Source organism: Enhydra lutris, unplaced genomic scaffold (genome assembly GCF_002288905.1).
Source record: "Enhydra lutris kenyoni isolate GAN:26980312 unplaced genomic scaffold, ASM228890v2 scaffoldscaffold16, whole genome shotgun sequence".
Classification (NCBI taxonomy): domain Eukaryota; kingdom Metazoa; phylum Chordata; class Mammalia; order Carnivora; family Mustelidae; genus Enhydra; species Enhydra lutris.
Window position 1 is genome coordinate 25463160 of NW_019154100.1, and position 23549 is coordinate 25486708.

The 23549-nt window shown below is 41.3% G+C and overlaps 1 protein-coding gene across 1 annotated transcript in view; it reads right to left on the minus strand.

Moving 5' to 3' along the window:
- LOC111147409 (chromosome unknown C7orf31 homolog) overlaps positions 1-11289 on the minus strand; it is a 39591-nt gene extending 28302 nt beyond the window's left edge. Inside the window, exons 1-3 of the mRNA XM_022503415.1 lie at positions 11242-11289; positions 10410-10567; positions 111-287 (exon numbers count right to left, since the gene is read on the minus strand). Coding sequence (XP_022359123.1) covers positions 111-287; positions 10410-10543 — 311 coding nt within the window. The 5' untranslated portion in view covers positions 10544-10567; positions 11242-11289. The remainder of the gene's footprint in view (positions 1-110; positions 288-10409; positions 10568-11241) is intronic.
- Between the last annotated feature and the right edge of the window lie 12260 nt (positions 11290-23549).

Below are 23549 nucleotides of genomic sequence, written 5' to 3' on the forward strand. Positions count from 1 at the left end.
TTTTCATAAACAGTAAAAGAAGTAAGTTTGGAGGTAGATTTAACTCATAGTAGAAATAAAGAAAAATGAAAAATAAAGACCTCTGTGTGAAGGGCAGAAAGTTTACTTACCTCAGCCAGGTTTCTCCACCAAATCCATAATGCTGATGTCCTTTGCTCATGACATGAGGAGATTCACATTTTCGCCTGTGTTCCTCAGGGAGTGAAATGGGCATTATCCCACCATATTCCCTATCAGCACCCCATCGATGTCTACATTGTTGGAGTGACTCCCTTAATTCCTGATACCTATGAGAAAAGAGAGACTTCTGAAATAATTTCAACATGGAATGTGGTGGTCAGAATGTTTTTGTCCTCAAAGTCCATAGGTTGAAATCCTAATGCCCGATGTGATGGTAGAAGAAAGTGGGGCCTTTATTCAGTGACTAGGTCGGAAGAGAGTCATCATGAGTGGGACTAATGCTCTTATAAAAGAGACCCCTGAGAGCTTACTAGCCCCTTCCACCATGTGAGGACACAGCAAGAAGGTGCCAGGTCTCCAAAAACAGACACATAGATCAATGGAACAGAATAGAGAGCCCAGAAATAGACCCTCAACTCTATGGTCAACTAATCTTTGACAAAGCAGGAAAAAATGCCCAATGGAAAAAAGACAGTCTCTTCAACAAATGGTGTTGGGAAAATTGGACAGCCACATGCAGAAAAATGAAACTGGACCATTTCCTTACACCACACACAAGAATAAACTCCAAATGGATGAAGGACCTCAATGTGAGAAAGGAATCCATCAAAATCCTTGAGGAGAACACAGGCAGCAACCTCTTCAACCTCAGCTGCAGCAGCTTCTTCCTAGAAACATCACTAATGGCAAGGGAAACAAGGGCTAAAATGAACTATTGGGACGTCATCAAGATCAAATGCTTTTGCACAGCAAAGGAAACAGTCAACAAAACCAAAAGACAACTAACAGAATGGGAGAAGATATTTGCAAAAGGCATATCAGATAAAGGGCTAGTATCCAAAATCTATAAAGAACTTATCAAACTCAACACCCAAAGAACAAATAATCCAATTCAAGAAATGGGCAGAGGACATGAACAGACATTTCTGCAAAGAAGATATCCAGATGGCCAACAGACACATGAAGAAGTGCTCCACATCACTCAGCATCAGGAAATACAAATCAAAACCACAATGAGATACCACCTCACACCAGTCAGAATGGCTAAAATTAACAAGTCAGGAAATGACAAATGCTGGCGAGGATGTGGAGAAAGGGGAACCCTCCTACACTGTTGGTGGGAATGCAAGCTGGTGCAACCACTCTGGAAAACAGAATGGAGGTTCCTCAAAAAGTTGAGAATAGAGCTACCCTATGACCCAGCAATCACACTACTGGGTATTTACCCTAAAGATACAAATGTAGTGATCAGAAGGGGCACATGCAGCTGAATGTTTATAGCAGCAATGTCCACAATAGCCAAACTATGGAAAGAACCTAGATGTCCATCAACAGATGAATGGATAAAGAAGATGTGGTATATATACACAATGGAATACTATGCAGCCATCAAAAGAAATGAAATCTTGCCATTTGCAATGACGTTGATGGAACTAGAGGGTGTTATGCTGAGTGAAATAAGTCAGTCAGAGAAAGATAATTATCATACGATCTCCCTGATATGAAGAATGCGAGAGGCAACATGGGGAGTTTGGGGGGTAGTGAAGGAAAAAATGAAACAAGATAGGATCGGGAAGGAAACAAACCATAAGAAACTTTTTTTTTTTTTTTTTAAAGATTTTTATTTATTTGGCAGAGCACAAGTAGGCAGAGAGGCTGGCAGCGAGAGAGAGGAGGAAGAGGCAGGCTCCCTGCCGAGCAGAGAGCCCGATGTGAGGCTCGATCCCAGGACCCTGGGATCATGACCTGAGCCAAAGGCAGAGGCTTTAACCACTGAGCCACCCAGGTGCCCCCATAAGAAACTTTTAATCTCACAAAACAAACTGAGGGTTGCTGGGTGGAGGTGTGTAGGGAAATGGTGTTTGGGTTATGGACATTGGGGAGGGTATGTGCTATGGTGAGTGCTGTGAATTGTGTAAGCCTGATGATTCACAGACCTGTACCCCTGGGGCTAATAATACATTATATGTTAATAAAAAATCAAAAATTAAAAAAGAAAAAAAGAAAAAAAGAAGGTGGCAGATCTCAACCAGGAGGAAGGCTTTCACCAGAATGTGACTATGCTGGCATTATGATCCTGGACTTGAAGCCTCCAGAACTGTGAGAAGGAAATGCTGTTTATAAGAAGCAACCCAATCTATGCTATTTTGTTACAGCAGCCTGAACAGACTAAGACAAAGTTCCTATAGCTTCAAAATTACTTTTTTTTTTTTTAATTTTATTTATTTATTTGACAGAGAGAGAGCGAGAGATCACAAGTAGCCCTAGAGGCGGGGGTGGGGAGAGCAGGCTCTCTGAGGAGAGAGCCTGATGTGGGGCATGATACCAGGACCTTGAGATCATGACCTGAGCCGACACTTTTTTTTTTTTTTAAGATTTTATTTATTTGACAGAGATCACAAGTACAGAGAGGCAGGCAGAGAGAGAGAGAGAGGGGTAAACATGCTCCCTGCTGAGCAGAGAGCCCAATGCGGGGCTCAATCCCAGGACCCCAGGATCATGACCTGAGCCGAAGGCAGAGGCTTTAACCCGCTGAGCCACCCAGGCGCCCCTCAAAATTACTTTTGGATTGCATTTTTCAAACACGGACTTCTCTGTGCTGGGTAAATTATGAGATACACTGTTGCTCTAGGAGATCTTCTATGCCTTCTCACCCACCCTCTCAGAGAAGTGGCGTGCCCCCACCCCCCATTCACTGCCTGAAACTCTGTTCCATTGGAATCAAACTACCCAGAAGACCCCAGAATGTCCCTGTGTTCAAAACTGGCTGATGGTAACACAGGAAAGGGAAAGCAAGATGGAGATCACTTAAATGCCAAGCACTGTATGTACCTAATATATGGTATTTCGCTCACGAGAGCTCTATGATATGAAAGTAATAATGATATGCCTAAATAATGGGGCAGTAGGACACAGGGGGAGTCAGCATTATTTCAGGGGTTAGTAAAATCACAAGCTCACTAAGAATGATCTGTAGAACAAATAAATAAACATCTTACAAATACCACACTACCAATTTTCAAATACATGTGGGCATTGCATACTTAAATGAAACTTCATTGTAAAGCATTGTCAAATACATAAAAGCTTCTGGTCATTATGTTTTTTTCAGTGTCAGTCAATGAATCATGACACGTGTGTGGGAGATAAAAACTGTTGACAGTGAACAGAAAAACAAAGAGATCCTCATCCTCGAAAAATACTGAGAATCACTGCACTGTCGCATTGTAACTGCACTGAATCCTCATCAGAGTCAGTACCTTTGGGACAATGCTGAACTGTTTAGAGTGGTATCCTTATGCCAAAAGCCTCATTTTTGCCATCAAAGTATTTAAAATTAGACAAGGAAGTCAATCCACAGCTATGAAAGACATCATCAGATTGCTGAAGGAACAAGGTTAAATTCTTGAGGGCCTACAGATGATTACTATTATTATTTTTTTACAGTTATTCATGTGCTAATTTCTTTTAAACATCTTTATTGAGATACAGTTTACATTCCATATAAGTCATCCATTTAAAGTGTACAATTAAATGGTTTTTAGTATATTCACAAATATGTATAACCATCACAATAATTTTAGAACATTTTATCACCTCAAAAAGAAACCTTGTACCCTTTAGCCATCATTTCCCCACGTGGCCTTCCCCACCCAGGCCAAAGCAACCATTAATCTCCTTTCTTTCTTTTTTTATATAGCCTTCCTAGTGCCTTGAAAGAGTAGCTCTTTGTGGTTCTGATTTGCATTTTCCTAATGACTAATGATGTTGAGCATCTTTTCACATGCTTATTGGCCATTTGTATATGTTCTTTGGAGAAATGTCTGTTATTCAGATCCTTTGTCATTTTTAAATTGGTCTCTCTTTTTATTACTGAGGTATAAATTACTAGATTGGAGGAGTCCCTTCTCAGATACATGATTTGCAAATATTTTCTCCTACTTTGTCTCTGTGTTGTCTTTTCATTTTCTTGGTAGTATCCTTTGAAGCACAAAGTTTTTTATTTTAATTTTGATGAAGTCCAGTTTATCTGTTTTCTCTTGTTTCTTGTGCTTTTAGTGTCAAGAATATAGTGCTGAATCCAAGATCATGAAGATCTACCCGTATGTTTTCTTTTAATAGTTTTTATAGTTTTAGCTGTTACACATTTAGGTCTTTGATCCATGTTGTTATATTGTTAATTTCTATTCATGGTGTGAGATAAGGATACAGCTTCATTCTTGTGCGTGTGGATATCCAGTTGTCCCAGCACCTTTTGTTGAAAAGAATAGTCTTTCCCCATTGAATGGTCTTGGCTAGAGATTTTTTTTTTTTAATTTAAATTCAGTTTAATTAACATTTGAGCATATTATTAGTTTCAGAGGTAGAATTTAGTGATTCATCAGTTGCATGTAACATCCAGTGCTCCTTCCGTCAAGTGCCCTCCTTAATGCCCATCACCCAGTTTCCCCATCCCTCTATCGTTCTCCCCTCCAGCAACCCTCAGTTTCCTTCCTATAATTAAGAGTCTTATATAATTTGTCTCCCTCTCTGCTTTCATCTTATTTTTCCTTCCCTTCCCATGTTCATTTGTTTTGTTTCCTTCTTTTTTTAAGGTTTTATTTATTTATTTGAGAGAGAGCATGAGGGAGGTAGGGTCAGAGGGAGAAGGAGATTCCCTGCCGAGCAGGGAGCCGGGGACTCCAGGATCATGACTTGAGCTGAAGGCAGTCACTTAACCAACTGAGCCACCCATATACCCTCTGTTTTGTTTCCTTAATTCCACATTTAAGTGAAATCATATGATATTTGTCTTTCTCTGACTGACTTATTTTGCTTGGCATAATACTCTCTAGTTCCACCCACATTGTTGCAAATGGCAAGAGTTCATTCTTTTTTTTTTTTTTTTTTAAGATTTTATTTATTTAGTTGACAGAGAGAGATCACAAGCAGGCAGAGAGGCAGGCAGAGAGAGAGGAGGAAGCAGGCTCCCTGCTGAGCAGAGAGCCAGATGTGGGGCTCGATCCCAGGACCCTGGGATCATGACCTGAGCTGAAGGCAGAGGCTTAACCCACTGAGCCACCCAGGCGCCCCAAGAGTTCATTCTTTTTGATGGCTGAGTAATATTCCATTACATGCACGCGTGTGCGCGTGTGCGCACACCCCCCCACATCTTCTTTACACATTTATCTATCAATGGACATGAGATTGTCTTTTGATTTTTAAAAATGGAAAGTCATGGGGTGCCTGGGTGGCTCAGTGGGTTAAAGCCTCTGTCTTCAGCTCAGGTCATGATCTCAGGGTCCTGGGATCAAGCCCCGCATCGGGCTCTCTGCTCAATAGGGAGCCTTCTTCCCCCCACCTCTCTCTCTGCCTGCTTCTCTGCCTAGTTGTGATCTCTGTCTGTCAAATAAATAAATAAAATATTTTTTAAAAAATGGAAAGTCATGTAAGGGAGCAGAAGCCCTTGCTCCTAATCTTTATCTAGAGTTCCTTTAATAGTGGTTCTCAAAGTGTGGACCGTGGACTAACAGTAGCAGCAGCATTTCTCTTTTTTAAAAAGATTTATTTATTTATTTATTTATTTATTTGAGAGAATTTGAGCTCACAGGTGGAGTGAAGGGCAGAGGTGGAGGGAGAGAGAGAGAGAGAGAATCCTCAAGCAGATTCCGTGCTGAGCATGGAGCCTGACACGTGACTTGATCCTAAAACCCTGAGATCAGGACCTGATCCAAAACCAAGAATTGGCTGCTTACCCGACTGAGCTACCCAGACCCAACATCAGCATCTCTTAAAAGCTTACTAGAAATATAAATTCTCAGGCTTTCCCTCAGGGCTAGGAATCAGAATTTCTGGGGGGGGGGCATAATCTGTTTTAATAAAGCCCTCTCGATGATTGTTATACATGCAAAAGTTTCAAAAGCGTTGCCCCATTCTACAGTTACCTTTCATAGGAATCAAATGTGATTCTTCCTTTTGATCCCTAACTGATCAGGGAAGTTTACCAGGCTCACAAATGCTCTGTGTGGATGAGGTCTTTGGAGGAAACTAGAGAATGACTGTGTTTCACATCTGGGTCAAAGTGTTACTGAACAAAAGCAGCAGAAGTAGAACCAAAGGAAAACAAAGTCAGAAAGCCCATTGGTGACTACTCCCACCCCTGTCCTGGGAATGTGGAATGTTTTGAGGAAGGCTTTGGACTTCCAGAACATATGGAATAAAGATTTGATTGGAATTTATCTTGATTTTAAGGGCTGAGAAGTGGAGTTGAATTTTGGGCCAAATCAGTAGAGATGATATACAATTCAGGTATTTAGAGCACAATGGAGAAGAGCTGTGGTAAGAGGTGAAGCAAGAGAGGACAAGAACAATAGCCTGTGGGTCTTATAAGCCCTTTGGACTGTAACTGTGTAGTGGGGAGGCAATCAGAAACACAGGAGAGGAGTTCAGAGAGAGGGCTATGTGGAACTTCTTTGTACCAGTATAGCACTCGGCTTAATGTAAGCCCTCTGTAAATATCCGCTGTATGGAATGAAGAATTAGCACTGTCTTATAAACGGAATACTTTATCTCGTGAAGTTACTGGATAGGGGCTGGCAAACTATGGCTTACAGGCCAACTCCAACCTGCTGCCTGTTTTTGTTAGTAAAATTCTATTGGAATACAGCCAATACATTCAATATGTATTCAATACATTCATTATGTATTGTCTATTATCTGTGGCTGCCTTTTGCCCTGCAATAGCAGAGTTGAGTAGTTTGACAGAGACCATAAGGCCTAAAATACAGTTGACTCTTGAACGATGTGGGAGTTAAGGGTGGCGACCCCTCATGCCGTTGAAAGTCAGCATGTAACTTCTGACTCCCCAAGAGCTTCACTATTAATAGCCTACTGTTGACCAGAAGACTTACAGATAACATAAATAGTTGATTACACTATTTTGTAATATTATACACACATGTGAACACACATATTTGTATATGTCTTACATACTGTATTCTTACAAGAAAGTGAGCTAGAGAAAAGAAAATGTTAAGAAAATCATAAGGAAAAGAAAATACATTTATATCACTATATTGTATTTATGGAAAAAAATCTGCATATACACGAACCCATGCAGTTCAAACCTATGTTGTTCAGTGGTCAATTTCATTTACTGTCTGACCCTTTACAGAAGTTTGCCAGCCTCTGTACTTGCTAGTCAAGGAGAACCTGGGTGACCATTGATTTAGGGTGCTGTAGAAAGCATGGCGGTATTCAGCTTACAGACCTCTCAGGCCTTCACCAGCTTTATGGCTGTGATAAGTAGACATGGTATGAAGGGCTTGACAAGTGAAAAATATTTAAACACATTTGATTAATGGCAACCAAAGCTTTAATATCTAAGTTTTTAAAAAGTTATATTTATTTATTTTTATTAACATATAATGTATTATTTGCTTCAGGGGTACAGGTCTGTGAATCATCAGTCTTACACAATTCACAGCACTCAACATAGCACATGCCCTCCCCAGTGTCCATAACCCAGATACCCTATCCCTACCTGACCCCACAGCAACCCTTAGTTTGTTTCCTGAGATTAAGAGTCTCTTATGGTTTTTCTCCCTCTCTGGTCCCATTTTGTTTCACTTTTTCCCTCCCTACCCGCCATGACCCCCTGCCCTGCCTCTCAATTCCTCATATCAGAGAGATCATATATAATTGTCTTTCTCTGACTTATTTCGCTTTGCATATATCCTCTAGCTCCATCCATGTCATTGCAAATGCCAAGATTTTGGGGTTTTTTGATGGCTGCATAGTATTCCTGTGTGTGTGTGTGTGTGTGTGTGTGTGTGTGTGTGTGCGCGCGCACGCGTGTATTACATCTTCTTTATCCATTCATCTGTTGATGGACATCTAGATTCTTTCCATCGTTTGGCTATTGTGGACATTGCTGCTATAAACATTCAGGTGCACGTGACCCTTCAGATTACTACATTTGTATTAAAAAGTTATATTTAAATTAGATGAGTCTATTTCCCAACATCTGACTTCCATATACTATATTGTCCTAGGAAGATAAGCCAGGAGAAAATTTTAATCATTTGGGTGGGCATCCAACTAAAGACAGTAAGTTGCAGCAAGGACTGACTCAGTAGACATGAGCTGGGTCCTCTTTCTCACAAATAGGAAAATATTCCTTTTCATTAAGTGAAAAATTCAGTTTACAAAAAATATGTTAAATACAATCTTTAAATTTAAAAAATGGAGAAGACAAATACTGAGATGTTAACGGTGGTTATTCTGGATAAAGGAAGTATGGGGGTTTTCTCTCTTGTGCTCTAATTTCATAGCTTTTCCTTCTGTTCAAAAATGGGAAGCTTGTTTTCTTTATGGATATACATGATTTCTAAATTATTTATAAGGAACATGTGTTAGTTTTATCATTAGAAAAGAAAAGCTTTCTTCTTTTTTCATATAAAGAGCATATTTACAAACTGGACTAGATCCATGGAAATCTGATCAAGATAGTAAAAGTCTCAATGGAAGAAAGAGTAAAGTCTATAGAGAACCAGTGTTTAGTCTGGCAAAGAGAATTCTTACAGCGCCAAAGGATCTTCGAACTCTTGAAGAGCTGCTGTCATGGAGATGATAGATTATTATTTTGCGTGGTTTTGGAAAGAAGAACTAGGATCAGCAGATAGAAATTAGGGGGAGGAAAAAATGTTCTCAGTAGAAAGAAAATTACCTAATAATCAGTAGCATTCAGAATTGGGATGGATTGCCTGTGTGGTAGTGACATTCCATGTTGGAAGTGTAAACTGAGGCTGGGTGGCCTTCTGTGTGATTTCTTAAAGAAGGAATTCTTTTTTTTTTTTTTTAAAGATTTTATTTATTTATTTTGACAGAGAGATCACAAGCAGGCAGAGAGGCAGGCAGAGAGAGAGGAGGAAGCAGGCTCCCTGCTGAGCAGAGAGCCTGATGCGGGGCTCGATCCCAGGACTCTGAGATCATGACCCGAGCCGAAGGCAGCGGCTTAACCCACTGAGCCACCCAGGCGCCCCAAAGAAGGAATTCTTAAATGAGATATTTGACCAACTGAAATTATAAACAAAATAAAACAACCACACAGGCTATTTTTTCACTGTCCAAGTGTTTTGAGATTTTTTTTGGAGGGGGAGAGCCTCAAAATGATTCAAGTAAATACAGAAAGCTGGCCCTGGGGTGCCTGGGTGGCTCAGTGGTTAAAGCCTCTGCCTTTGGCTCAGGTCATGATCCCAGGGTCCTGGGATCGAGCCTCACATCGGGCTCTCTGCTCAGCAGGGAGCCTGCCTCCTCCTCCTCTCTCTCTCTGCCTGCCTCTCTGCCTACTTGTGATCTGTCTGTCAAATAAATAAAAATCTTTAAAAAAAAATAATAAAAAAAAAAAAAAAAGAAAGAAAGCTGGCCCTAAGATCTTGGAAAATTACTTGTTTGTACCTGTTACTTCATATGTAAAATGAGGATAATGGACAGTATTTACAGGGTTGCTGTGAGGATTAAAAGGACTGCTACATTCAAAGCATTTGGTTCAGTGCCCACTCACAGTAATTACTCAATATACATTAGGGGCAATTTTAATAATAATTTGTAGTTAATGTGTTACAGGAAATTCAATAAAGCAAATATTTAGGTAGCAACTGTGAATAACAGATTCTGGTACTGTTTTTGAACAGATGGTATTAGGGGATGTTAGGGAACCACTACACTACTCCTTATAAAATAAAAAGTTTGATTAAAACAGATCAATTTTGGGGGTGCTTGGGTGGCTCAGTGGGTTAAGCCTCTGCCTTCAGCTCAGGTCATGATCTCAGGGTCCTGGGATGGAGCCCCACATTGGGCTCTCTGCTCAGCAGGGAGCCTGCTTCCCCTCTCTCTCTGCCTGCCTCTCTGCCTACTTGTGATCTCTGTCAAATAAATAAAATCTTTTAAAAAAAAAACCAGATTAATTTTCAAATGAAGGATCATTCTGGATCTGATCATTCTGGAGTTCTAGAATGTAGTGGATAAAATTGATGTCTGTCTTGCAAAAATATGCCAACTTACTTTTGATCAATTTCCTAACAGATATGGATACCTTATAGTTAATTGTCATGTTATGCTGTCCCTATGATGTGAAAACAGAAAGCCCCCTAACTGAATGTTTTTTTCCCCACATATATCACATACAAAAATAAACTAATGTATTAAAGCCCTTTTTACTTATTTATGTTCTCTAGTTTTTGTTTTACCTGTCCTCTGAGGCAGTTGGACGAACAGTTGTTTGTAGCGGAGTGTGCAATTCATTAGAGTAGAAGGTATTGGACAGTATGTCAGCTCCTTCAAGCTCTCTGCAACAATAGGGCCTGCCGTGAATTACCTCCATGTTTCTTGACTAAGATGGCACAGACTGGAAGAGAAAAGGAGGGCACACTTTGGCAGTCAGCTTGACTTGGTCACTATCACAAAGACTCCCTCAGGGAAGGCAGGGAACATACTTTATACTGCTCGTGGTCAACACTGCATAAAAATCACTTCCTTCTTCACTAAGGCTGTCTGTGGACCCTCAGATTGTCACATCAGTAATTAATAGCAGCTTAAATTCTATGGAAATGATTTTCAATGGAAACAAATCCACAAGTGGAAGATGTTCCTAAGTACAGTCTAAACACTTTGTGGATGACATGTAGGCTCATATCCATAAAAGGCCACTACTGTAGGGACATCGACTGAAATTATATTTTTTGCCTCAAAATTTACCATAACTATTCAAGAAAGCTCAGTTGACCCCCACCACCCCCCCACTTCCTCCCCACAGTATAATATTTCCAAAAAGCAGGCAGAATCATCCAACAGATTCAGCAGTGTGCTTCTAAAGGTTTCAGGGATCCGGAATGAGAGAAGCTCTTTGCAGAGAGGTGGAGAGGCAGGGGCGCAGCGCAGGCAGGATCCCAAAGGGCTTAGAATCCCACCCTCTCCCTCAGACTTAGACAGGGGAGCCAAGGAGGCACCCTGGCTGGGGCCACGTGTCTCCCGGGCCTTCAGCGTCCCGCCAAGCAGTGTGACTCGAGGGTTCGGACGCACCTGGGACATCGGCCTGGGAGCGGCCCTGGACTGGTCTCCCCTTATCCTCCCCAAAGCTGGTGGGCCTCTGCGGGGCGTGGAATCCCGCTGTCGTCCGCACCTGCGGGCCCGGGGAGCTTGCAGGCTGGGGGCAGGTGCGGGTGGGAGAGAGAGAGAGAGCGGGACCGCGGACAGGCCAGGGGTGGGGTTGAGGATGCCTGTGACGGCAGCCGTGACCGTGGCACTAGGTAATGCATTCTTGCGGGGCAGGGGGCGGCTCTTAGAGGGTTCGCGGGAAGCGAGCCCAGGAGATCCGCGACTTGCGACTTGTAGGAATCGGAAGTGGGACTGGAAGCGTGGAGGAAGGGCTGGAGGCTCAGGGTAGAGGTGAAAGGAACTCTTCCGGAGCCCCAGGCACCGCCCCCTCCCCCGCGCGCCGGCTCCGCGCCAACGCTTCGCCCTGCTCTGTCCCCGGGCGTCCTCGGGTGGCGGCTTCATGTTCTACTTCGTGGGCTACGTGTTCTAGGCTTTTCCCCTGGCCGAGGCGTTCGCTTGTGTGGACCGGGCAGAGACGAGCACAGGGCCAGGAGAGAGGGCCAGAGGACACCCTGATGAGGCGAGAGCGTCTAACCCATGTTCCCCTTCCACCTCCCCTTGCTGGAATGGGGGAAGAGTGACGCCACCACATCCAAGGTGGCTTCGCAGGACTCCGCACACTGCTCGAGGGATTGCGCCCTGTGAGAACCTCAGCTCTTCCTCCCCTGGGTGGGTGCGGACGTGGTGAACTGGCATGCATGCCCTATGCAGTTCCTAAGGATCTAGCCCCACCTCGATGACCTGATAACAGCGACCCTGCCTTTGGCAGCCCCCACCCCGCAACAAATGTGAACCACGTTTCTGTACTTAAAGAGGCGCGAGTTTCTCTGATGATTGATAAACTGGGCTCCCCAGAAGGATGGGGGTGTGGAAAGCTTAGGTTTGGGGAGAGGCTAGAACCCAGCCTGCAGGAATACAGAAGGATGTGGGGGCTAAGAGTGATCACCACCTCTGAGAAGGGAGGGGTGACAGTGTCCTCGTCGCCCCCCCCCCCTTTTAAAATGTTTTGATCAGATCAGCCGACCAGTGGTATTCATTTTTATGCTGTGCCTTCTAGGTGAACGTTAGCTGATGTGAGGGAAAGAAAGGTGCATTGGAATAGGCAAAGTAGTCATTTTATATTCTTGGTCAACTTCTTAGTTCCCACACCTCTCCCACAACTCCACTAAGCTTGCAAGAGTAAATACTGCTGGAGATAGAGTTGTGAATTAGGTGGTTTGCTTATATCTTTACCCCCTTTAAACACACCCTCCCCCCAAAAAAACCTTCTTGTGGAAGTCCATCTTAACCTTTTTAAAAATTTTATATTGTCTTTTTTGCTGCTCTGGGGTTTTCAGGGTTTCCCTTTAAATTCCTTCCCATTAAATTCCCTGTCCGCTCAGCTTCTTTCCTGCGCCCATCCTTCCAGTAATTTCCATATTCCACCTTTCTGTTGTGCTTGACCTTTGTCCTGTTTTCTTATGGCTTGATTCTTCCTGGGAGGTAATAATTGAGCATAATAGATTTAATCAGGCATATCTCCTGAAGCTGCATCACTAGCCACGTGTTCGTGTGTATGTGAATGGTTGTGATACCAGGGAAGTTAGGGCAACAATGGGTTGATTGACCAGGATATGTGGTGATAGTCTATAGGTTCTACTGGGTTTGAAATTTTATTTTCTGTCAAATCGGAGTAAAGGGTAGGAAAATATATTTACTTATTTTTAACTTTGCTATTTCCAAATAAAATTTATAGGTAAGAAAAAAATTCATTGTCAGATCTTTATAAAACAAGTATTCTCTTTGGAAATCCTTCCCTATCTGAAAGGTTCTTGAAGATTTTAAGACTGGGTCTACTTGGGGCGCCTGGGTGGCTCAGTGGGTTAAGCCACTGCCTTCGGCTCGGGTCATGATCTCAGGGTCCTGGGATCGAGTCCCGCATCGGGCTCTCTGCTTGGCAGGGAGCCTGCTTCCCTCCCTCTCTCTGCCTGCTTCTCTGTCTACTTGTGATCTCTCTCTGTCAAATAAATAAATAAAATCTTAAAAAAAAAAAAAAAGACTGGGTCTACTTGATCATGCTCCTTATTCTAGGCTTTTTTTGACTGCACTCATACAGCCTCAGCCATCAGGTGTTATATATGTGACCCCAACAACGCAAAGTAGCCACTTAACGGAGGGGTGCTCAAAATAACTGACTTCTTAGCTGTATCACCACCACCAGTGGAGTCAGTAGCCTCAGATCACTTTTCTGCTTCTCCCGTCAGGTTGATCTCCTTCATCACCTCATTTATCTTAATATATTCTTTGAGTCACCAGTAATCCTTCCAGTAGGAAAATAAAATTTGGTATTGAAAAAAATATATGCATAGAATACTGTGGCTGGGTTGACAAAAATTCCAAACCACTAAAGTTAGACCTTTAAACTTCAAGGAAATAATATATAGGAAGTATAAATAAAGTAAATTACTAGTTATACTCTATAACATTTATTTTAAATCTGTTATAGAGACTTTTAAATAAGTGGTATTTGATAATGAACCAAATAAGGTTTTGAGATATCTGGTACTTCTTGACAGCAGTATTTAAAAAAATTCCCATCCCTCGTTTTTTTTTTTTATCCCCCCCAATAGATTTTATTTATGAGCGAGAGAAAGAGAGAGAGCGAGAGAAGGAACATAAGCACAAGGGAGCTGGAGAGGGAGAAGCAGGCTTCCTGCTGAGTAGGGAGCCTGATATGGGACTCCATCCCAGGACGCTGGGATCATGACGTGAGCCAAAGGCAGACACTTAACGAATTGAGACACTCAGGCGCCCCCCACCCCCCAGTTTTGATATAGTTGACATATAACGTTGTATAAATTTAAGGTGTACAGCATAATGACTTCTACATGTGTATATTATGAAATAATTATCACAATAATTTTAGTTGTTAGCATCTATCACCATGTTTAGTTATAAAAAGGACTTTTTTTTCCTTATGATGAAATCTCTTAGGATTTGCTCTCTTAGCAACTTCAAATATACCATATAGCCTTAACTCTAGTCATCTGTTGTGCATTACATCCCAGTACTTATCTATCTCATACCTGGAAATTTGTACTTTTTCACTACCTTCCCTTGATTCCCTCACCTCTCAGCCCCTGCCTCTGGCAACTACAAATCTGATCTCCTTTTCTATGAGTTTGTTTGTTTGTTTGTTTGTTTTGATTCCACATATAAGTGAGAACATATAGTATTTATCTTTCTCTGTCTTATTTTACTTAGCATAATTCCCTCAAGATCCATATGCCTCGTTGTGAATGCAGGATTTCTTTCTTTAATGGCTGAATAGCTTGTGTGTGTGTGTGTGTGTGTGTGTGTGTGTGTGTGTGCCACATTTTCTTTATCCATTCATCTGTTGATGGATGCTTAGGTTGTTTCCATGTCTTAGCTATTATAAATAATGCTGTAGCAGACATGGGGTATACAGATATCTTTTTGATATCGTGATTTCATGAGTATTTTATAAAGATTTATTTATTTGTTTATTTGTTTGTTTGTTTGCTTGTTTAAGACAGGGACAGGGAGAGAGCAGAAGCAAGGGGAGTGGCAGAGGGAGAGGGAGAAGCAGGCTCCCTGGGAGCCTGAAGTGGGCTCCATCCCAGAACCCTGGAGTACATATTCTGCTGGCTTTAAAATTAAACTGATTACAAATGAGTTTAATGACACTTTAATTAATAGTAAATTGAGTTTTTTGCCTTGAGTAGCTAAGGAACTACATAGTCATTGAAACGACATAAATGCAAATATTTATAAAATATCCTTATTTAGTAAATAATCCCTAATTGCGTAGAATGTGTCAGGGATTGTCCCAGTGCCTGCAGTCTCTGGAGATATGGAGCCAGGGACCAATTATAATCCAATGTGTAGGTGCAGCATTGGGAGGCAAACACTCTTGCACTTCTAGCCTCAAGAATTATGGAAATGAGGACTGTAGTCATGCTGTATATTTTCTTCCTAGTCTAGGTGGGCTAGGCTCCAAAGATGGCTCCCAGTGAACCACAGCTCCTGCTATTAATGCTCATGTGTACTTCCCACCTTCATTTGTACGGGCTGGTCTGTGACTCATGTTAACCACTTGAATGCACTAGAAGTGGGGTTGTACCAATTCTAGACCTGGTCTTTAAGAGGACTGGCCACTTCCACTTTCTCCTTCTTGGAGCATTTGCTTTTGGGAGCTCTGAACGACCATGAAATAAGTCTGACTACCTTACTGGAGAGACGCTATGGAAAGATTGCATGAAGAGGGAGAGAGACCCTGTTGTTATGATGTTCCTGTTATCTGAAGAGATGACTCCAATCCCACCTGTCATCTGACTGTAACCATGTGAGAGGCCCTAGGTGAGACCAGGGGAAGAACTGCCCATATGATCTCAGTCAACCAACAGAAGCACAAGGTAATAAAACAGTTGTTCTTTAAAACCACCAAGTCCAGTAATAGATAACCAAGCACTTGTTATGTAATGTTTGTATATATTACATGATTTTTTTCTTTCTTATCTTTTAAAATGTTAGAATGTTTTAATATTTTAATGTTAATTAGGGTGTTTGTTAGTGGTTCACTTTACAATGTAGTATTTAAGATGCAGAATATTTTGATGACATTGTAACTAAACTAGGAGAAGAAATGAACATTATTCAGATAGGTAGACAGGTGACTGAGCCTGCTTCCCCTGCCCCCCTCTGCCTGCCTCTCTGCCTAATTGTGATCTCTGTCTGTCAAGTAAATAAATTCTTAGGAAAAAAAAAAAAGAAGGGAGTGTAGATAATTAAGCACCAGCTCTTAACTGTTTCTAACTCATAAGTGATTTGCATCAGTTTCTAAACATTTCAGTGGCCCCAGGAAATTATGGGGTGTGGCCTGAGATATTTCCTGTTCCCGTGTACCTAGACAAAGAGGGAACTGGAAATGTTAGTGAGTTCTAGAGACATCAGTCACAGGGTTCTATACTTTGCCTCCTTCCAAGTTTTAGCTTCATCCTATTATTCTCTACACTACCACCTGGGAGATTTTTGTAAAATGCAAATCTGACATGTTTCTTGCTTGAAATCTATGACACAACCCTGTTACTCACAGAGTGACAGCTAACTGAGAAATTGTATCATAATCTTTTCATTCTCAACTCTTAGCCACAGGCAGCCTACCCGTCGATTATATTGAGCTTTTTGCAGTTTCTTTTTTTTTTTTTTCTTTTTGCAGTTTCTTGACTTAGCCCTTTTTCTGGTCTCCATACCTTTCCCCCTGCCATTTCCTCATACCAAGTTTCATTGTTTTTGGTAAACCTTATCTGTGAGTCAGGGTTCAGTGAGGGACAGAAGCCATACCCATTTTTGAGCAGGACAAATTTAATATAAAGGAGTATTAACTAGTAGAAGCTGGGTCATTACTGAAAGGGGAGATTTAAACTTCTTGGAAGACAGTGTGCATGTCATAGCTATACACAGCCTTCAGATGGAGAAAAAACTTGCCAAAGGTATAGATTGGCACTGTTCTCTAGGAGAGGTCTAGTCTTGTTGGAGGGCGTGAATTGGCCAGAACTGGCCTTTAGAGGTGGCCTGGAGGGTATGGGCTGGAGATAGCTGCTGGTAGAGAGGGAATGGTCTAATGGCACAGCTGGGACTCTTCTATGTGGCTTACAGGCTCTGGTGATGAATAATAATAATAATAGGGGATCATTACCTGAAACAGAAGTGTCTTATACTGTTACCTTTGCCTTGCAGGGTCATTCCAGTGCCATCTATTGATGAAGCTTAAAATTCTGCCACCTAACAAAGGAGAAGCTTTTGCAGGATCCAAGTCCATTACCACAAAACACAGGGCAAAGAAGAGTGAATTTAGAATGGAGAACCAATAAATTGATAATTTGCACATCTTAGCAATGATAATTTATTTAACATATACTATGTGCCAGGTGCTATGATAGAATTTGTGTGTGTGTGTGTAGGTGTATGTAATTTAAATCCCACAGCAGCCCTCTGAAGTAGATACTATTCTCATTTGACATATACAAAAAATGATCCATGTTTGTTTGGACATCAAAGCTATGCTCTTCTCTGCTCTCCTGATACTCCTTTCTTCTCTGTGGAAAATTAAATGCACCCTCATGTCTTCCCCTTTAGTGCTTGCCTCTTGTATTACAACACTTACATTGCAGTACCTATTGGTTTATATGTCTACCTCTCTCCATAATATAGGAGTTCCTAAAAAGCAGGAATAGTGTATTTTGATTCATTTTGGTTCCCAATGCATACCTTTAGTACTTAGTACCTAATAGGCTCTTAAATGCCCATGAAAAGAATAATTGTTTGGGTGTTCCCTCCTTGGAACCAATGCCAGTGGGCTGAATAATTCTGGAAACACCTAGGTAGGTGCTGAGTAAAGCTGTTGAATTGGGTTGAATATTTGCCATTGGATTAAGCTAGTTGTGTCTTGTTGAGTCTTGAAAATAGGGAAAGCCTTTTTTATTATTATATTTTATAACTTGGTTTATTTTTTAATACTACACTGTGGTGGGGAACTATTTAAAATCTCTTTGAGGGGCGCCTGGGTGGCTTAGTCGTTAAGTGTCTGCCCTCAGCTGAGGTCATGATCCCAGGGTCCTGGGATCGAGGCCTGCATTGGGCTCTCTGCTTGGTGGGAAGCCTGCTTCTCCCTCTCCCATTCCCCCTGCTTGTGTTCTCTCTCTCGCTTGCTCTTTCTCTCTCTTACTCTCTCTCTCTCTGTGTCAAATAAATAAATAAAAATAAAATCTTAAAAAAAATCTCTTTGATATATTTTTGTGCTTAGGAAACCTTTGATGCCTAGAAAACACTTGGCTCATAGTATAATGGTACAGTTCTAGTTCACACTCATTGGTAGGTTTGATGTTGGTCATTCCATTAAATTTCCTTTAGGTCCGGGTTTTACCTCTGTCACTTTTTCAAGTGAGGTACTTTGGAATCATCCTTTGGATTATGTTATTGGTGTTGAAAGAGTATTGAGTTTTGTTCTGGCAGGCAGTTAAATTACCAGCATGTATGAGACTTGGTTTTAGGGTTTATTAAGGGTCTATTTCAAGTTTGCCCCTGTTTGTCCCTTTATAAAAGGGCCTTAGCTGAATGGCCAGAATGTTCACCAAATTCCCTTCAGTCTCCGTAGGCCTGAACTCCAGTGTGTCCCCAGCACTGTTCAGTGTCCAGAATCTTTGTTCAGCTTTTGTGCTTCCAGCAGCTATTCTAGGCCTGGATTTTGCTGTGTGTGTGAGAGCCTCCCTCACAGGTCAGAGTCTAAGATTCATGAGCTTCTAGGGCCTGATAACCCCTAATTTATCCTCTGCTTCCCCAGCCTATTGTCATTATTATTTGTTTTGTTTTTTTCTATTCTTGTTTTGTTCTTTCAGTACATCTCTGTCATCACTTTTCTATATTAAATTCCCTCTGCTGAAATGCCTGGTTTGGTTTCTGTTTTTCTAACTATACATACTGTATCACACATAGGAAAGAAAAACTGTTGAATAAAAAAGAAACAATGAGATCTAAAGCACCATAGCATTTATTTAAATTAAACACAACTGAAAAAGTGACATAATCAATACAGTGACATAGGCCACTCTTCACTTCAGTCCCCTTATATAAGAAGACCAACTAGCAACTATCCATAGACAAGACATTGTGAAAATCACAGAATCCTGGGATGAGGCTGAAGCACATCCATGTCACAAAGAGATTGAGAAGAACATCATTAGGAGAGTAGAAGGAGTGACTGCACTCTGATTGTATTACCCCTCCATGCCTGGAGGCACTGAGGTCCCACCAGGGCCTATGGTTTCACCAGTGGGGGAAAATACAGAGTCCCAGGTGAACATCCAGCCTCTGAGCATTGTGGGATGCTTCCCAGGGGATGTGGGATGCTCTGAGCATTGTGGGATGCTTCCCCTGCTTCACTTGGGTCTTGCCTCACAGAGATGGCTGGGAGAATCTGTGGGGCTCAACCATTGGGGATAGGATAGAGATGAAGAGGGTAAGGCTTATAGGAACCAAAGCTCCGAACTTGGCAAACCACATTCCTGCTTGCAGTGGTGCTTGAGCAGAGATCCTAGCCAGTGGCCCTGTCTGGAAGGGAACTTCGTTGGCCGTTTTGCTTCATGTGGATCCCTAGCTAACAGGCTTTACCAGCTGTTGAGTCTGTTCTATGCCTCCTCACCCCAGGCAGGGAAGCAAATTTCCATCCCCACCCAATTCTTGAATATAGCTTCCAATCCCACCTGATCAGGAAGTCCAGGCAACCACAGAGTTCCTCCTACAGCCATGCACAGGCAGGGAACTAAGTCAGCAGTTTTGCCCAACTATTAAGTATAGCTCTGGCCCCAACCCATATAACCAGGGAGTGTGAACAGTGACCTTAGGGAGTCAAGCCTACATTATTGCCCAGTGTGGAGCCCAGGCTACAGCCCAACCCAATTGCTGGACCCAGTCCATGGCATTGCCTAACAGGGAACCCAGCCAGTGATTCTGTCAGACCTCAGTGTACACTATCTACCTCCACCAAAGTGCAGAATAGAGCTGGAGGCCCCTTCTGACCATAGAGCATTGCCAGCAGCCTACCTAATTATGAAGCATAGCTTGTAGTCTTGCCCAATTTCAGGGCCTGTGGCCTTACCTATTCATAGGAACCAACCTGAGGTCTGTCCAACCCTGAAGCTCAGCCTGCAGTCCCACCTGAACTCAGAGGCCAGTCAGCAGCAGCATCCAGTTGGAAAGCACAGTCTTGAGAGCCAATCCAACCAGGAACAATTGCAGAGCTCAGCCCACAGCCCTGTCCAACTATGGAGTTCAACCAGTGGCATCACCCACCATGGAACATTAACTGTGACCTTGCCTGACCAGAGATGATTGCAGAGCCCAACTAGGGGCCACATCTGACTATGAAGCACAGCCAACAGCCCCACTCCATGAGAGAGCCCAGCCAACAACCCTGCTTGACATGTAGCTCAGCCAGGAGGTCTACCCTGGAGCTCAGCCAGTGGCACCCTCCCCCCTGCTATCCTCAGAGCATAAGCAGTGGCCTTGTTCAACTAGAGACCCTGATAGCAAGCCCACTTGCTCAAAGATTGTGGCAGCTGGCCCATCCAGTCTACCTGAGCTGACTAGTGAAGGTCTTTCTCTGCTGAAGTGAACCTGTAAAGTATTGAAGAAGAGACTGCTATTCAAATGCATAGATACTAATGTAGGGAATCAAGGATCATGAAGAATCAGGGAAACATGACCAAGGGAAACTAATAAAGGTTCCATAACTGACCCTTAAAAAATGGAGATCTATGAACTGTCTGATAAAGAATTCAGAATAATCCTTTGAAGAAATTCAGTGAACTATAAGAACACACAAACAAAAAGTTAAACAAAATTAGAACAATGCATGAACAAAATGAGAAGTTCAACAAAGAAATAGAAACCATAGAAACCCCAAACAGAAGTCCTAGAACTAGAATGCAATGACTAAACTGAAGAATTTAATAGAAAGCTTCAACAGCCCACTTGACTGTGCAGACTAAGCAGAAGAAAGAAACTGTGAACTAAAGGTGGGCATTTGAAATTATCCAGTCAGAGGAGCAAAAAGAAAAAAGAATGAAAAAGAGTGAAGAAAGCCCATGGGACTTATGAGATACCATCAAGAGAAACAGTAAAATGGAAATCCCATAAGGAGAATGGACAGAGAAAGGGACAGAAAATCTCCCTCTCTCTCTTTCTCTCTCTTTTTTAAGATTTTATTTAAGAGAGTGAGTTGGAGGAGAAGAGAGAGAGGGACAAGCAGACTCTGCTGAGTGTGGAGCCCAATGCAGGGCTTGATGTGACAACCTTGAGATCATGACTTGAGCTGAAATTAAGAGTCACATGGTTAACTGACTGAGCCACCGAGGCACCCCCAGAAAGTCCTTTTTAAAGCAATAATGGCTGAAAACTTCCCAAATTTGGGGAGAGAAATTGGCATCCAGATTCATGAGGTTTAAACAACCCGAAATAGGTTGAACCCATAAAGGGCTACATTAAGATATTATAATTAAATTGTCAAAATTTGGAACAAAGAATATTGAAAGCAGGAAAAATGACTTGTCACATACATAGGAACCCCCATAAGACTATAAGCAGATTTCTGAACAGAAACTTTGCAGTCTAGAAGAGAGTGGTATGATAGGTTTAAAATATTGAAAGAAAAAAGACTGTCAACCAAGAATACTATACCTGGCAAAGCTGTACTTTATTAAGGGAAGAAAAAGACTTCCCCTGAGAAACAAAAGCTGAGGGAGTTTATCACCACTAGATATGACTTACAAGAAATGCCAAAGGGCATTCTTCGCACTGAAATAAAAGGACGCTAATTAACATAATAAAACAAGTGATTTGTAAAAGTCACTGGTAATGGTAAACATATAGTCAAAGTCAGATTTTCTAATATTGTAATGGTGGTGCATAATTTACTTACAACTCTTGTTTAAAAGTTTAAAAACCCGTATTAAAAATAGCCATATCTACAATAATATGTTACTGGATACATGATATGAAAAGATGTACATTATATCATCAATAACCTAAAATGTAAGATTGGGGAAGAAATAAAAGTGTAAGGTTTCTGTAATGCTACCAAAGTTGCTATTAGCTTAAAATAGGATATTATAAGGTATTTTGTGTGCATCTCATGGCACCACGAAAGAAAATCTGGATTAGATGTACAAAAGATTATGATAAAAGAGTCAAATATACTACCACAAAAAGTCATCAAATAACAAAGGAAGACAGCAAGAGAAGAAGCAGGAAAGAATATCTACAAAGCAGTCAGAAAAAAGTGAACAAAATGTCAATAGTAAGTCCTTGCTTATCAATAATTGCTTTTATTTTTTTTTTAAGATTTTATTTATTTATTTGACACAGAGAGAGATTGCAAGTAGGCAGAGAGGCAGGCAGAGAGAGAGAGGGAGAAGCAGGCTCCCCGCTGAGCAGAAAGCCCGATGCGGGGCTCGATCCCAGGACCCTGGGATCATGACCTGAGCCGAAGGCAGAGGCTTTAACCCACTGAGCCACCCAGGCGCCCCCAATAATTGCTTTTAAAATAAATGGATTGGATTCTTCAATCTAAAGACATAGAATGAATGGATAAAAAAAGACCCAATAATATGCTGCTCAGTAGAGATTCACTTAACTGTAAGGCACACATGGATGGAGAGTGAAGGGCTGGAAAGTGATACTTCAAGCAAATGATAATCAAAAGACAGCAGGCATAGCTTTACTTAGACAAAAGGACTTTAAGCTAAAAATGGACTAAAGAGACAAGATCATTATAAAAATAATAAAGGTTTCAATTCATCAAGAAGATACAATTGTAAATATTTATGCAACCAACATCGGAGCCCCTAAATACACAGAGCAAATACAAACAGAACTAAAAGGAGAAATAAACAACAATGCAATAACAGCAGGGGACTTTAAGACCTCTCTCTCAACAATGAGTAGATCATCCAGACAGAGACTCAAAAAGGAAACAGTGATTTGAACAACATTCATCCAACAGCAGCAGAATACACATTTTTCTTAAATGCACATGGAACATTTCCAGAATGGACCATATGTTTGGTCACAAAAGAAGTATTTAAAAAGATTTGAATCATTATCTTTTTTTTTTTTTTTGATCACCATAGTATGAAACTAGAAATAAATAATAGAAAGAAAATTGGAAAATTCACAAGTGAAAATGAAACAGAACACTTCTGAGCAATGAACGGGTCAAAGAAACAAAAAAGAAATAAAAAATACCTTGAGGTAAATGAAAATGAAAACACAGCATACCAAAATGTAGGATATGCAGCAAAAGCAGTTCTAAGAGTTTATAATGATAGATGCATACATCAAGAAAAAAGAAAACCTTAAATGAACAACCTAACTAGTTCCTCAAGAATTAGAAAAAGAGCAAACTAGACCCAAAGTAATCAGGAGGATGGAAATAATAAACATTAGAGCGGAAATAAACTAAATAGAGAATAGAAGAACAATACAAAAGATTAACAAAACTAAGAGTTGGTTCTTTGAAAAGATGAACAAAATTGACAAATCTTTAGCTAGACTAGCCAAGAAAAAAGAGAGAGGACCCAAGTTAATAAAATTATAAATGAAAAAGGAGACATTATAATTGATACCACAGAAATACAAAGGAACATAAGAAACTACAATGAATAATTGTACACCAA